We start from the raw sequence: 16,947 nt of genomic DNA, 5'->3' as shown, positions 1-16,947 counted from the left end.
TCTCCAGACCATAATCCTAGAGAAAATTTGTGGAAGGAGCTGAAACTTCAAGTTGCCAGTTGACAGCTTCGAAACCTTCAGAATATGGAGAGGACCTGTAAAGAGGAGTGGACCAAAATCCCTCCTGAGATGTGTGCAAACCTGGTGACCAACTACAAGAAATGTCTGACTTCTGTGCTTGCCAACAAGGGTTTCTCCATCAAGTACGAAGTCATGTTTTGCTTAGGGACCAAATACTTATTTCACTTGATCAAACACAAATGAGGGCGGCACGGTGGTGTAGTGGTTAGCACTGTCGCCTCACAGCAAGAAGGTCCTGGGTTCGAGCCCAGCGGCCGACGAGGGCCTTTCTGTGTGGAGTTTGCATGTTCTCCCCGTGTCTGCGTGGGTTTCCTCTGGATGCTCTGGTTTCCCCCACAGTCCAAATATATGCAGGTTTGGCTAATTGGTGGCTCTAAATTGACCGTAGGTGTGAATGTGAGTGTGAATGGTTGTTTGTCTCTGTGTGTCAGCCCTGCGATGACCTGGTGACTTGTCCAGGGTGTACCCTGCCTTTCGCCTGTAGTCAGCTGGGATACGCTCCAGCTTGCCTGCGACCCTGCACAGGATAAGCACCTACAGATGATGGATGGATGGAAATACAAATTAATTTCTAACCTTTATATGTGTTTTTTTCTGGGCTTTTTTGTTGATATTCTGTCTCTATTTGTTAAAATAAAAGTACCATAAACATTATAGACTGCTCATTTCTTTGTAACCAGGCAAACTTGCAAAATCAGCAGGGGATCAAATAATTATTTTCCCCACTGTGTATATAGTCAATAAAGCAGCTTGTTACTGGACAACTAGACTAACTTAATGATCATTTAACCAAACAAACCCCATTAAAAGACAAGAATAGCAAACTACTTCATTGCAAACTACTAGTTATGTTTGGCTGCATTACAAACAAACAAACAAACAAACAAACAAACATTATCTAAAGGGTTGAAAGACGAGTTCGCAGCAGGTTGGCTGGGTGCACAAATTTATGGTGTGTCTTGTGCCTGGTATGGATTTAAATCCCGTAGAACGACTAAACAACCCTTATTTTTGTGAACCTATCAATGTGAATTGTCCCCTTATCCACAAATGTTTGTTCTTATTTGTTATGGATAAAATAATGAGGTCTGTAGTATTCAGTTAGCGTTTAAACAAAGTCATCTGTTCATGTTGTTGAAAGAGTGACAAATAGTGAAAATCCACAAACTGGGTTGTAATAAATGGAGCAGGACTTTTAAGACTGCACTTGAAGTGAGAATAATATCATCTTATCCCTGCATCTGTGTTAAGAAGGCGCTGTGAGAAAGTATTGATGTACATTTTGGACCAAAATAGGTTTGAACAATGTTGCCACCCTTTGGCGCTGTTCCACCCATGTCAGGCTGTGCATTAAGTTATGACCACAAAAATTGCAACAGAGCTTAAACACAAAAAATGGCTTGTTCCCAAGCAAAATAGCAACACGCCAATGTTAACCAATAACTTATGCTTGCGTCAGCATAAAACAGAGCCCTTATATTCTTAACTGCTGAAGAGAATGAATAAGTCAGTCAACCAGGAAATAAGTTGGTCAATGTATAGAAAATCTGCTACTCTGTCATTATAAAAATAAATAAGTCAGCAGTTGTAAGTGCTACGCCATCATTATAAAATGGCTATGTCACTATAGTAATATGAATTCCATACATATATTAGGTAAGGTTTTGCATCATGTATAATATAAAGACTGACAGAACGGCGGAGCAGATTCCTGCATCCGATATGCACAATAGCTTCTTTACTGACAATATGCAACTGGAACCCTTTGCTCCACGTCCCATGTCAAAAGAAAAGGAAGAGGCTGAAAAACTCTGGATACTTTAAAAATGCTTATAAAAAGTGTCTTCAGCCAATACAAGCATTTAAAAGAGATTTAGAAAGAGGAATAGTCAAGGGAAACAAAATCCCAGGTTTTCACATTTTTCAGAAGGCCACAAATCTGGGTTCATTAATTCTTGGTTATTCTGTTGTAAAAGGAAATTTACTTTTGAAATCAAGAAAAAGAAATCATAAGAGATACAAATGTGGGTCTGATTTAGCAAGAAGGTTCCCCGTGCCTGCATGGGTTTCTTCCGGGTGCTCCGGTTTCCTCCCACAGTCCAAAGACGTGTGGATTAGGTCAACTGGGTACTCTAAGTTGCCCATAGGTGTGAATGTGAGTATGAATGGTTACTTGTCTCTGTGTTAGCCCTGTGATAGATTGGCGACCTGCCCAGGGTATACCCTGCTTCCCGCCTGAAGTCAGCTGGGATTGGCTCCAGCCTCCCCCATGATCCTGACGGATAAGCAGTATAGATAATGGATAGATGGATGGATAATATCACAAAGAATTTCTGTATCATTTTGACCATCGAGTTAACTTTTGTTCACTTTTGAAGAGTTATAAAGTTTGGTGTGATGGCGAAGCTGCAGCATTGCAAAGAATAGAACTCTCGCCTGTTACCGGTAATAACACCGGCCTGTAATGTTTAATATCTAGGTATTTTTGTGGGTGCTTCTAGCTTACAATGCTACATGAGCTCAGGTGTGTTGTTTTAAAAAGTCAAATGATGGAGAAGGTTAATTGCTAAAATGTTTTATCTCCTTTCAGTTAATTAAAACATTGCGAGAGCTGGACTGCAGTATGGGATCAGTGATAACAAACAGCAATGAGCTACTTTATGGTATGAAAATGAGCATTGCAGTAACTCTGAAATATTTAACAGTTGCCATGAGGCCAAGCTATTATAGGTATTTAACAATGAACAGTACAAAACCCAAGGGTGAGCAATTACAGTAAGTTCTAGGTGTACTGAAGCACTAAATGACTTTCTGTTGAAGTGGGGAAAAAAGGTAGGGCATGGAATAACTCCTTTGGCATACAAACTTTGTACATTACAAGTTAAAGACAGCAGTCGGTGAATTTACTCAGAGTTGATCCCTTTACCAGGTACATTATATATTTTTGGCTTGATGTTTAAAATAGTTCAGATGTAATTGTGTTAAGTGCCTTTAATAGGAGGTCACCACAAGTTCAGCCAGGGACCAACCAGGAAATTGCCATTTAGTTCATTTTACATGAAACACCAGTAAAAACAGTCTCCCTGAAAATCAAAATCAAAACAGTCGATATGCACATGTTTAAATAATCCTAATGGTAGGTTGATAATTCTAAAAGGTAGGTTTAAATTACATTTAGAGTTGTATTCGGAGTTGTGATTAATACAGAAAATATGCACATTCACTGTAAAAAAATTATTTATTGTTTTAGCTTAAAAAAGTTACCACCTGGGCTGCCTTAAAATTTTGAGTTCATTGAAATTCATATAGTAAGTTAAATTGTTTGCCTCATTGTGTTAACTTACTATATTAATTTCAATGAACTCAAAATTTTAAGGTAGCCCAGGTGTTAACTTTTTTAAGTTAAAACAAATCATTTTTTTTACAGTGTATTCATACAATGGATGTAAATACAGACTTATTTGTGCATGTGGGGAAAAGTTTGTCAAAAACAGAGGCATGGCTCAGTTTCTTGCAATTCTGACGTTTCATTTAAGCCCATTTTCCTTGTGTGATATTGACCCACTATCTGATTGTTTGATGCCACTACAATATCTCAAACTGAAATTCTTGTTCTGGCTGTAAATACACAATAACCCCAATTCTAAAAAGTTGGGAAGCTTTATCTCATCTCATCTCATCTCATTATCTGTAGCCGCTTTATCCTGTCCTACAGGGTCGCAGGCAAGCTGGAGCCTATCCCAGCTGACTACGGGCGAGAGGCGGGGTACACCCTGGACAAGTCGCCAGGTCATCACAGGGCTGACACATAGACACAGACAACCATTCACACTCACATTCACACCTACGGTCAATTTAGAGTCACCAGTTAACCTAACCTGCATGTCTTTGGACTGTGGGGGAAACCCACGCGGACACGGGGAGAACATGCAAACTCCACACAGAAAGGCCCTCGCCGGCCACAGGGCTCGAACCCGGACCTTCTTGCTGTGAGGCGACAGCGCTAACCACTACACCACCGTGCTGCCCTGGGAAGCTTTATGTCATTGAAAATACTGTAGTACAAAGACAACATATTCAAGGTTGAAACTGAGAAATTGTATTGTTTTTTGAAAAATATGTGGCAGATCACAGAATCCAGGGACACATGTCGGCCCGGGGGCATTTTGAGTTATTGACAGATTCAGAAAGTACAGTTTCTAAGCTTTCCAATGATGCTTTCCATGTGGAGATCTGACAATATTTGAAGAATGTGTGGCCTTTTGAAAGTGTATACTTCTTAAAACAGAAAAGGGAGAAAATCGCCCTCAAAGTTTTCCATCTCAGCTAGTCTGGGTGCAGGGCGGGCACATAATGGTGCTCATTTGCATGACATTAAGGAAAGCCCTACCCCCTACGAGCTAGCACAATACTACTTTCATGTAAACAAAGATCACCACGTCAATTTTCCTTCCATGCAAAGTATGCCCAACACAATTATGAAGTACAAAAATAAGTCCTAAAGTATACTTTAACGTTTTGTGGTTGAAAAATTACTCACACCGTAAGAAAGAAAGATAGCACGATGATGACACAACTAACACAACACTAGTTTCATGTAAAGCCTCGGTCACAACCGGCCGTATGTGCTCCTACGGCCGGTCTACATGCAAAAAACGCAAGAAACGCACGAGAGCGCGCGTGTGATGTGCTGATTTTCGAGCCGCAGACCGGCCGCAGAGGTTCTTTGTCATGTCAAACAAACTCTACAGGCGCTTACGTTTTTTTCAGGTTGCAAGACAAACTTACGGCCAACACGCGTCTTTCTCCGTGAAAAAAAAAAAAACGCAGCGATTTGGGAAACGCCAAAAATTACACGGCCAAAAAATCGTACGTCTGGTTGTGACCTAGGCTTAACCAAACCACAACACTCTCTGTTACATGCAAAAATAACCACACAGCCTTAGATTAATAAACTTACCCCATCAGAAAGAGAAACGGCTCCTTGCACACACCAATGCCTCTGATGGAATGTAATCCTAGAACGGTCCGTGTATCATCCAATCATTCAAGTATTCCATTCAATCTGGAAAACGAGGTTACGTGTTTTTTTTGCTAGAAATGGTGATCTCCGATGTAAATACCGTGTGTCTGTTTGCTTCGCGGTGTTTGCTCCTCTGCGCTCTGTTTAGTAACTCATTCCATAGTGAAATCACACGCCTGTATGCAGTTAAGTAGCCATGCGCTCAGCTCGGATCATACAGCTGATTCGCGGAAAAAAAACCCCCAAATGACTTAAATCGTCATGTGAATGGCCCATATGGTAATTTACCCACACCCCCCAGCAGGCTACAGTCCTGACAAAAACGAGACAATTTGCAACAAAAAATGTATGCTTTTCCAACAAAACAATCTATTATCTGAAATACTGATTGCATTCTTCAAGATCTCACCTTGCACATGATGGAAAAAACCAAAAATCACAAATTTTGAAAAAAATGCTTCTTTTGCGATTATCTGGGATTCATTTCGGCCGACGTGTCCCTGGATTCGGTGAGGGGTCACATATATGCATTTTGAATTTAGTGCTAGCAAGAGGTTTCAAAAAGAGGGCAACAAAAGACTGGAAAAGTTGTGTAATGTAAAAAAAAATAAATAAAAAATGTAACTAGGTTAATTGGCAAAAGGTCATTTCCATACTTGGGGATAAAAAGAGCATCCCAGAGAGGGTGAGTCTCTCAGAAGTAAAGATGGATAGGGGTTCACCACTGCATGAAGAACTGCTTGGACAAATAATGCAACAATTCAAGAATAACGTTCCTCTATGTAAAAATGCAAAGGAATTGGGGATTACATCATGTATGGTACATAATATCATTAAAAGATTCAGAGGCTCTGTATGCAAGGGACAAGGACAAAAACCAGCATTGGATGCCTGTGATCTTCAGACCCTCAGGCGGCATTGCATTAAAAACAGACACGATTCTGTCGTGAAAATCACTGCATGGGCTCAGGAACACTTCAGAATACTATCATCTGTGAACACACTTCATCACTGCATCCACAATTGCAAGTTAAGACCATATATTAACAATATCCAGAAACACTGTTGCCTTCTCTGGGCCCAAGCTCTTTTATGATGGACTGAGGCGACATGGAAAACTGTCCTGTGGACTAACGAATCAAAATATAAAATTCTTTTTGGAAACTATGGACACTGCATTCTCCGGGCTAAAGAGGAGAGGGACCATTTGGCTTATTATCAGCACACAGTTCAAAATCCAGCATCTGTGATGGAATGACGGTGCATTAGTGCACATCACATCGGTAGATTGCACAACTGGGAAGGCACCATTAATGCTGAATGATATATAGGTTTTGGAGGAACATGCTGCCATCCAGACAAGATCTTTTTCAGGGAAGGTCTTGCTTATTTCAGCAAGACAATGCCAAGCTGCATTCTGCTCATATTACAACTGCATGGCTCCATAGTAAACAAGTCCAGGTGCTAAACTGGCCTGCCTGCAGTCCAGACCTGTCTCCCATTGAAAACATTTGGCGCATTATGAAGTGCAAAATACAACAAAGGAGACCCTGAACTGTTGAGCGACTAAAACTATATAGCAGGCGAGAACGGGACATTTCTCTTTCAAAACTACAGCAACTGGTCTCCTCAGTTTCCAAATATTTACAGTGTTGTTAAAAGTACAGGTGATGCAACGCAGTGGTAAACATGCCCCTGTCCCAACTTTTTTGAAATATGTTGCTGACATCAAATTCAAAATGAGCACATATTTTTCAAAAAGCAATAACATTTCTAAGCTTTAACATTTAATCAAGTCTATTTGTATAGCGCTTTTAACAATAAACATTGTCACAAAGCAGCTTTACAGAATTTGAACGACTTAAAATATGAACTAATTTTATCCCTAATCTATCCCCGATGAGCAAGCCTGTGGCGACGGTGGCAAGGAAAAACTCCCTCAGACGACATGAGGAAGAAACCTCGAGAGGAACCAGACTCAAAAGGGAACCCATTCCCATCCGGGCAACAACAGACAACATGACTATAATATTAACAGTTTTAACATAAAGTCAGCTTCGTTGATGCTATAAACCCACCACCGACGGAAACCCGAGCGCAAAACCGTTCATGACAACCGTAGTCCCAAAGTCAGCAAGTCAACTGCAGTCCCCAGCCACAAAAGCACCACTGCAAGAGTCCAGAGCGTCCTCCAGGCGTGACCCCAACTGTCCACATGGGGCCGCCCTCCACAGGAGCGATGCGATAAGACTCCAACCAGACACAGGGCACCAGGATGGATCAGGCAGGTCCAAATTTAATGTTATCTTTGTACTATTTTCAATAAAATATAGGGTTTCCTTGATTTGCAAATCATTGCATTCTGTTTTTATTCATGTTTTACACAACATCCCAACTTTTTCTTGGAACTGGGGTTGTAAAAATTGTGGAATGCCACTTGGAGGGAATTTTAAACACATACAGTAAATATGTCTGTATGATCAATCAATCAATCAATCAATCAATCAATCAATCAATCAATCAATCAATTGTATCCATGTATTCCAATGAGAGCTTTTTTTTTGCATGGAAGAGATTGCATGAAACAGCATCTAAATGCAGAGATATAAGGGGTGTTCACACAGCAACTTTTACTCCAGTGTAGCACCGGGGCTGCCCCAGTAGAGCGTTCACACGGTACAAAGTTATACTGGTGTAGCCCCTGAAAGCTGCTTAAACCGGTGCAAATCTAACCCTGCTCGGGAGGTGGTTTAAGAAATTTACTCCGGAGTAAATGCTAGTTTGCGGGGCAGCACCGATATAAAATGGGACATCTGAACGCTACAGGGGTAGACTCACTATGCGTGAGGAGAGTTGATTACATACGGGCATTGCATAATTTGCATCCTGGTACTTTGCACTTCCAAAATGGCGAATATCAACAACAACAGAACTGCGTGTCTTCCAGTGTTGCCAGATTGGGTGGTTTTAAGTGCATTTTGGCAGATTTGAACATATTTTGGGCTGGAAAATGTCAGCAGTATCTGGCAACACTGGTGTCTTCATCCGTTGTTTTCCCGGCGCTTGGTGATGCCATGACAACCGGGAAAAGGAAGTACATTTTCACGCATGCGCATATTTCATTTCCGCATTATTACTATTGTATAGCACGGTCGCAAAAACTGCCGTGTGAACGCAAGTGGGGCTGCACCGGTGCTAACACGCTTCTCTCTAGTAAGCAGGTTTGTGACGTGTGAACGCTCCACAAAATTTACACCGGTGTAAGATATATCGCAACAAAATACATCGGTGCAGCATCGATGCAAATACGTGCCGTGTGAACACCCCTTTTGATTACCCAGAAGACTAACTGAGCTGTGAACACAGTAAAGGAGTGCTTGGTTAGCTTCTCCTTTAAACCATATATAGGAGGCCACAGTGAATTAGCTAAATCAGTAGCATTATTTTATGAAATTTTATAATTTCTTAATAGCAACTTGAAAGATAAAATACATCCCATTCACTCATTATAATTTCATGACCATAATTAACTTACAGTCAGTGCTTTCTGCTGCTGTGCTTCTTGTTCATCATGCAGAAAAACTTATGTATTGGATTATGTGCTATTTGATAAGCTGCTGGATAATGAGAGTATAAGCTATATTGTTTAATTAAGGCACATTGGAGATGATTAGCCAATAATAATTACAATTATGACTATTGTTGAATCAACAAAAAAGAAGGTGTTCAAAAATGTTTTGCAGTGTATATTCGAGAATAGAACCGAACAAAATAAATATTAATTACCGGTGACCATTCTTGCGCAATCCATGTTGGACAGTCAAATGTGTTGCATGGTTGCACGATGGATGTCTTAGGTGCATACAGACACTTCCATTCATCTGTGGGAGTGATGTTTCCCTGCATGTCTTCTTCCACACATGAGACGGAACGACTCTGCACTCCCCCACCACAGGATGTAGAACAGGCAGTCCATGGGCTGCTCTCCCATCTCACATTAGAGAGTTCAGAGTTTAAGTGGAACTTTCAAGTGTTTTTCCATTTCAAGGCAAAAACCTCAAATGTTTATTACTAACACATCATACTGCTCAAAATAACAGTATAGTTTTAGGCATTAAATTAACAACAAGCAATATTGACATGCACAAGAAAGCCTAAAATCCCCAAGCAGTTCACTTGACTTGCTTAAAGGCCAGAGTGCAGCCTCACTGGCTTAAGGCATCTGCACTGACTACTGCATGAGGACTGAAAGCCTTCACTGTCTCAGCCTGGCTTTAGGCCCAGTGAGTGCTTCATTGAAATAGAATGTGAAACCTCTGGCTCTCTACTATTGTGGAAGAGAACTTGAAATGTTACTCGGCAAAGACAGGCTGAGGTGGACTGGAAAGCTGGCCAGGACTGAGAGGTTCTGGCCAGGCCAAGGGAAAAGTGCAGCATAAGGCCTAGAAGGAAGTTAAAATACATACCGAGGCAGTGGGTGGTAGAGGTCATAGGGCATTATTTGCTTGTAGCCATCACTAGAAATTAGACATAAAAATATATGCATTGTTATACACAAGGCTATGACTTTTGGGTTTGATATAATCCATGGATGTCATCTTCAATCAAATGATGAAGAACAGTTCCTCGTCTGAGTCTTCAGATTACGTAACTCTTTTAATTACCCACCTGGCAGGACAAGGGTCCATGTTGCACTCCTGCAGTCTGGGTTTGGGTTTGACATTCTCAGGGTAATAATGGCAATACTGGTCCACCACCACACGATTACTGCGCAGGTCAAAGCACTCTGCTGAAGTCAGCTGATACCCTGGGCACATTAAAAAGAAATTAATTTACAGACACCCATGTGAACTAGCAAGGGAAAGACATTTTTATGACTTCAAAGCTGAATTTACCTCCACCACAAGTGACAGAACAGGGGAAGAAGTCAGTCTCTCTCCAGCGATGGATGATTGGCTGATAGAAGATAAACTGCACCACACTGTCTGTACCGCTGGCATAATGGACCTGTTTAAATGAAAGTATGGTTTTAAAAATGAAAGTTTTTAGCATGTGTCAGAATAATATGTAACATTTCAACCCTCTGGGAAAGTATTATTTATCAATGTCTAAAGACAATCATGCAGAAGTACAATCATGACATAAATTCTTCAGAAATTACAACTTCATTGACTATAACATTTTTAATCATTAATTAACCTTCTACATTTTCAGAACACAAATGTGACAAATGTCTTCAATTTCATCTCATCTCATTATCTCTAGCCGCTTTATCCTGTCCTACAGGGTCGCAGGCAAGCTGGAGCCTATCCCAGCTGACTACGGGCGAAAGGCGGGGTACACCCTGGACAAGTCGCCAGGTCATCACAGGGCCGACACATAGACACAGACAACCATTCACACTCACATTCACACCTACGGTCAATTCAGAGTCACCAGTTAACCTAACCTGCATGTCTTTGGACTGTGGGGGAAACCGGAGCACCCGGAGGAAACCCACGCGGACAACATGCAAACTCCACACAGAAAGGCCCTCGCCGGCCACGGGGCTCGAACTCGGACCTTCTTGCTGTGAGGCGACAGCGCTAACCACTACACCACCGTGCCGCCCCGTGTCTTCAATTTGTGGTAAAAAAACCAAAACCCAACAGTAGACAGGATATGCCTATTTTCCATAATGTACAATTATACTGAATCTATTTAGTTGTGACGAGCTGAATAGCAATTCTTTAGCGCTGTTTGTTTGTTATATATATAAATACGACTGTTCTGGCAGAATCTGCATCAGTGAACACGTTGATTCTTTAAGACACTTTTATTTAATGTAACTTGACTTTAGAATAAAGAAGTCACTGAAGATGTAGAAGCAGAAAAAAAGTGATGGTATAGTCATATAGTCACATGCTGCATATTATGAACAGCAGTATTCAGCATTGTCTTAATAATGCTGTGTACCTCAATGTCAGATACACAAACAAAATATAGACCCGCATTACAGCATATACCTTATGGATATGTTAAAAAACTCCTTTTGAAGCATTACTTTATAATCAGACATTACAAAGCTAGTATTATCTTAAAACTGGTTGTCATCAGTCAAAAGAGTGAGCCAATCATAATCCGGCTGAGGGGGATTATAGACGTGCCAGTGCTTTGACTATTGCTCATGAAGACTGGGATTCGGCACATAGCCAGCAGGACCCCTGCTCTATACACACTCATGCATTTGAAGTACACTCTCCCTTTACGGACAGCTCTAATGGTTGTGATCACAATGCCACGAGTCTCTGATAAAGACACCTGGCATTAATTTAACTTTAGTTAACAGTGTTTAGTTACCAAGTTGACAGCGAATCGTGTACCAAATAGGTTCAGGCTAACACTATCACACTCTCAGAGGATCTCATAAGGCTTGTCTTCACCTCCTCGACACTTAGAAAAGCACAATAGTGCAAAGACTCAAATATCCAGAGAGTTCTGTTCTCTCTCTTCTCGTTTAAGACTAAGCCTTGCCTAAATAAACTTCCAAGACCTGTCACATTCTTTAGTGGTGACAAAAGTGTTTCATCGAATGGTAAGATATCACTCCCCATACATCCTGACTGAGTCAGGCTTGGAGCTGGGTAAAACACCCACCATCTCTAAAACTTCATCCACTAATAAAGCCATCTATTGAAAACATACGCTGGCCAAACCTCCCTTTCAAATGCTTAAGCTTCCTCCTGGGCTCCTTTTTAGTCCCAGATGGATTGTGTCACCAGCCGTTTGAGAATTTTTTGACCTTAATCATTCATTGGTTGAGAAGAATGAAATTCAACCCATCAAAGAAATTTCAAAGCCAACTTCAATACAAGTTTGAGCAGTTTGCTGCTAGGAACGGTACACCGGTGTACAGAAGACTGGCGTACAGAGTTGCATCTTACTACAGGTCAAATATATTTACATGGGAAATACATGATTTCCAGGAAAGAGTAGTTGAAAACAGTGTATGAATATTGAAGAATGGGTAAAAGGAACTGAACAATTCACACATTCATTTACAGTGGAATCACTGTCTGGCTTGTTTTAACAACTTTTTATTCAACTTTTCTCAACTTTCCCAAACATTGTGATATGAGCTGGCCATCTTCCTGGTATCAAATTAGAAAATTAGGCATTTACTGACTCTCAGATTTCTGTCTCCAACATTCCTATTTATTGTGTTATTTTGGATGAATTTTAGGAGGAAGACAGTTGTTTTTACTGGCATTTTCCAACTGCTGGCTGCTTCATTTCAAATTGGCTATTCCATTAAGTGTATGACAGCTAGCACATTAATCTAGGGAGCTACTTAACAAACTAGGTAAAAGCAGAGGCGTAATAATTGGTGGGTGGCTGTCGGCCAGGAATCTAATTTGTTTCTGGAGGGAGTTGGGGTGAGTTCACCAGAGAACTCCGACGTGATAAGGGAAATTCATAATTATCCATGGTACTGTATCCCTCCTCCCTCCTGAGATTTAGCATGTGCCTCATTCAGGCACAGAGCATACAGTATTCGTTAAATTATTTATTTTTCCAAGGCTGATCATTCAAGAACTGACTCCAAGGATGTGGAAATTCATAATCAGTTAATTAGAGTGACTAGATGCTCTTCAATCAAATTATTCTCTTACACTAAAAACAGTAGGTTCTTTGAAATAAAGAAGATGCCATACAAATTTTAAAGACTCATTACTGTCTTACTTTGATGGTAAAGTCAGCCTCTAGTGGTCCAACGATTCTAAGGATCTCCTTGTCAGTGAGCTTCTGGAAGTCAATGATTGTGTTTTGTAAGACGTATTGCTTGGTTCCATCCAGAGAAAGATCCTCCTTGAGCCCTTGCAAGGTCTTACTCTCCAGAGCTAGAAACAAAAACAATAATCTCCTGATGGCTACAATGTGTCAAATGCAAAGCCTATACAAGTTTAGCAATATGTGCCACTTTGACATGAGTATAACTTACATGAGTGGATCAATACCTATTTCATTTGTATAATTTAAATTATTCTATCCACATTCACTGGATATGAATCAATCACGTGCTCTGATTGGCTACTTTACTACTCGGCTATCAGCTCATATACCGTGAGTAGAGAAAAACAAAATGGCGGAGCGTGTTGCTGAACCAACTGAGGACGAAATAAAAACTCTACTCAAAACCAAAACCACCCAAAATACAAAAAAAAAGCAACAAAATATGTAATAAAATTATTTGATGGTAATAATGTATCTTTTCTTATTTTTCAATAATTATTATTATTATAGCATTTTTCACAAGTTGCTACTGTGATTTCGCCAGTTTGTTTACATTCTAAGTGGAAATGATTTTGCCGGATGTTTTGTATAAAGTTTTATTTATCGAATTTGCAAAAAATAAAAATAAAATGCTCCGTTTCTCAAAATCCAGTGAATGTGGATAGAATAAAACAGTTATTTCACTCAATCTTGTTGTACATGGCTTACAGCCAACTCGGCACTACGCGGCTCATTGGCTATCCGCTCGTGTACGACTCAATTTTGTGGAATAACTCTTAATTAGACATGGAGAACATGAGATTCTTTGGGCTCTTCATAAATAATCACTTGCTTCATAAAAGTAAAAACCTGAACAACATGCATTCTTGGATTTCTGATTTTACACTCAGGACCAGCTGCTTGTGTCCATTTTCAAGCGCACAAAAACCTTGCATGCTATGTACTTAAATGGAGCACAAGCCTAAACACTGTGCACATGGCAACATGAAAAGTGCACTTCTCTTCCTCAGAAATATGTATTTGAGGAAGGATCATGCAAAAATTGGTAAGACCTCACTAAAAGAAAACGTAGAGAAAAGGGAAGTGTAGCTTATAATGTATTCCTTTCTACCTTGTATAAATTAATGCCAAGTATGCTGTTTGGAATTGTGTAGGCAGTGTTGCCAGGTATGTGGTTCTACCCTGAACAATTTTAAACTGCCAGCATGGGTTATTCATTCTCACAGATATTTTTATTTTATGACAAAATGTGTAAAACTACGAGATCGTTTTATGACCTTGGTTTAAAACTACTGAGGACTCTATTTGCTGTCCTAGCCCACTGCTTTTGTTACACAGATCCAACAACCCTGATCATACATCACAGACACAGACATCAATTTCCTCACTTTGAACAAACAAATTCAACATATTCAGCAGAACTTTTTGACCCTGCCAAATTTCCAAATGTTATAGAAGCCACAGGCAACCACAAGAAATAACGAATGCAGTTTAATTGCACACATTTATAGGACACTTATTCTGTACGCAGCCATTAAAACCAATTAGTTATCAAATTCCATATCAGCAATACCAATGCCTCATACGCTGCTTGCTTACTTGTTCTGACACTTTAATAAGAATTTAATTTCACATTATTTTGGTTACTGAACTTGTATTTCCTCTTTTTTCCCTTCTTGTTTTTAATCTGTGTCTCACACAAAGTGCGTTTAGCAGATGCTTCCAAGTGCTTACCACCATCAGTACTAATTTCAGATGAATTGCACGGGCATTTTGTGCCATATCAAGTTGTGCCTTGTTACATACAGTACGTACACCTCTGGACTCCTACCTTACATTCATTATTTGGCACACAGGTTAAAAAAAAAGATAAATTCTTGCACTTGTAGTGATTTTTGTACGGACTTCAGTTGTGCTTGGCTCTGTTGACAGGGTGTGGGCTTTCCAGGCAATGGCAGATCTCTTGAAGTGTGTATTGCCTTGCTCCCTTCATAACATGACCTGAAGTCAACCTTCGATTTATGGGGTCTTGTCTTAATCCAGTGTGGACATTTACAAAATACCAAAGTGGGAACAAAAACCCTCCAAGAGCGTAAGTCATTGCCAACAGGCAGCTGGTTACTATTTGGTTGCCCGCAGAAAGAAACGTGCCAAAAATGTGTTCATAAGAAAAGCAGCCCTACGCTGTATCTTCAGAAAGAAGCTCTTCACTGGCTGTGATGAGAATAATGAAAGGATGGAAGACATTTGTTTTAGATTTTATGCCATATTATGCGGATGGTTGCCAACATCTTGACATCATTGATATGATCCTTGAATGTCTTTGAATGTGAGCGCAATACAAAATAATCTCTCTCTCCCTCTCTCGCTCGCTAATTTGGTGTCACCTTTCAGAGGTGAATTACTTGGACTATTGGTGAACAACACTGTGAATCTATCATTATTAGCTATTGGAGTAAAAGTCTTCTATTAGAAAAAATGTCTTCCTTGCACCACCCAGGAAATATCAATGAGGCCGTCGCTCCGCCTTGTAACAATCTGGCAGCATTAAATAGCGAATGCAATATGCATCAGCCTTTAAACTACCAACAGTATAATGAAATTAGTTTTCCTGGAAGCCATCAGTGACATCTGATCATTCAGTGATTCTAGATGTTCAAGAGGATTTCTCTATTCACAGCCAACAAGTCCACCATGGAATACCCTCTTACTTACACTACATTTAGACATAATCAGTATAGTCATTTGAAAATAAACAGGATAAACCCACTTTTTATCTTCGCAGTTCTGAATGGAAGCCCCTGGACCTACCAAGACTTACACAAGTGATCCGGGCCTTTCAGAACCAGGCGCACATGACGACTTCCATAAGGAATAACAATCACAGTGTCCTCAGCTGGGGGAAAGAGAGGAAAAAAGGAAGGAATGATTAAAGGGAATGCAAAGCTTTTCATTGCAGTCAGATGTGATCATTAAAGTGATCTAAGCTGTGCAGGAACACTTGAGTAAAACCAAGAACAATAGAAAACAAAACTAACACTATGTGCGATGACTGGAATATGGCTTTACTTGAGTGTTATGCTGCTAGCAGTTTAATAGGGTTCGACTTGGCTTGGATACATATCCCATACACACTTTTGGATTTTTTTTGTTATAATCAAATTTTTTTTTTAATGCAAAAGTTAGACTTTTCTGGCTGCGGTTTTACATTTTAATCCACTAACTATTTCCTACTCAATGATATTGCTGACGCCAAAACCTCATAAAAATGAAACTATATGAATTGCATCAAGTTGCAGAAAGTATAGTCCTTAATTATGGCGGAGTTTCACCAGAATTCTGTTGAGTTTTAAAGCTCTTTGATAAAGCAGTACAGAGTGCATTTGCTTTGAGACAGCAGATGTGCAGTGCAGGTGCACATGGGTTTAAATGAATCACAGGTGGTAGTTACAGAGCTTGACCTTCTTAAATTGTCAAGGCTTTCAAAACATGCAATGGGAAACATCTAACAATTCATACAGTACTGTGCAAATCTTAGACACATGTTGAGACATTCTGCAACGCAAGGATGCATTCAAAAATAAAGAAGTGATACATTACGTTATAGACATTTAGCAGATGCTCTTATCCAGAGCGATGTACAACATAGCCAGAGCAGCCTGGGGAGTGGTTGGAGGTTAAGTGCCTTGCTCAAGGGCACTTCAGCCATTCCTGATGGTTCAGGGAATCAAACTGGTGACCTTTTGGTCCTAAAGTTGCTTCTCTAACCATTAAGCCATGGATTCCCCCATGTGATAGTTTCTCATCTCATCTCATTATCTCTAGCCGCTTTATCCTGTGCTACAGGGTCGCAGGCAAGCTGGAGCCTATCCCAGCTGACTACGGGCGAAAGGCGGGGTACACCCTGGACAAGTCGCCAGATCATCACAGGGCTGACACATAGACACAGACAACCATTCGCACTCACATTCACACCTACGGTCAATTTAGAGTCACCATTTAACCTAACCTGCATGTCTTTGGACTGTGGGGGAAACCGGAGCACCCAGAGGAAACCCATGCGGACACGG

General features: G+C 40.4%; 1 protein-coding gene across 5 annotated transcripts in view; it reads right to left on the bottom strand.

Moving 5' to 3' along the window:
- Positions 1-16,947, bottom strand: part of LOC132894738 (ADAMTS-like protein 1) — a 228,547-nt gene that overhangs the window by 33,923 nt on the left and 177,677 nt on the right. For all 5 annotated transcript variants that reach the window (XM_060934855.1, XM_060934859.1, XM_060934871.1 and 2 more), the window contains 6 exons: positions 15,699-15,773; positions 12,827-12,984; positions 10,000-10,111; positions 9,773-9,911; positions 9,571-9,621; positions 8,891-9,095 (listed from right to left, as the gene is read on the bottom strand). In XM_060934855.1, coding sequence (XP_060790838.1) covers positions 8,891-9,095; positions 9,571-9,621; positions 9,773-9,911; positions 10,000-10,111; positions 12,827-12,984; positions 15,699-15,773 — 740 coding nt within the window. The remainder of the gene's footprint in view (positions 1-8,890; positions 9,096-9,570; positions 9,622-9,772; positions 9,912-9,999; positions 10,112-12,826; positions 12,985-15,698; positions 15,774-16,947) is intronic.

The sequence above is a fragment of the Neoarius graeffei genome, chromosome 1 (assembly GCF_027579695.1).
Source record: "Neoarius graeffei isolate fNeoGra1 chromosome 1, fNeoGra1.pri, whole genome shotgun sequence".
Taxonomy (NCBI): domain Eukaryota; kingdom Metazoa; phylum Chordata; class Actinopteri; order Siluriformes; family Ariidae; genus Neoarius; species Neoarius graeffei.
The sequence above is the reverse complement of the archived record's forward strand: the minus strand, read 5'-3'. Positions and strand labels throughout refer to the sequence as shown.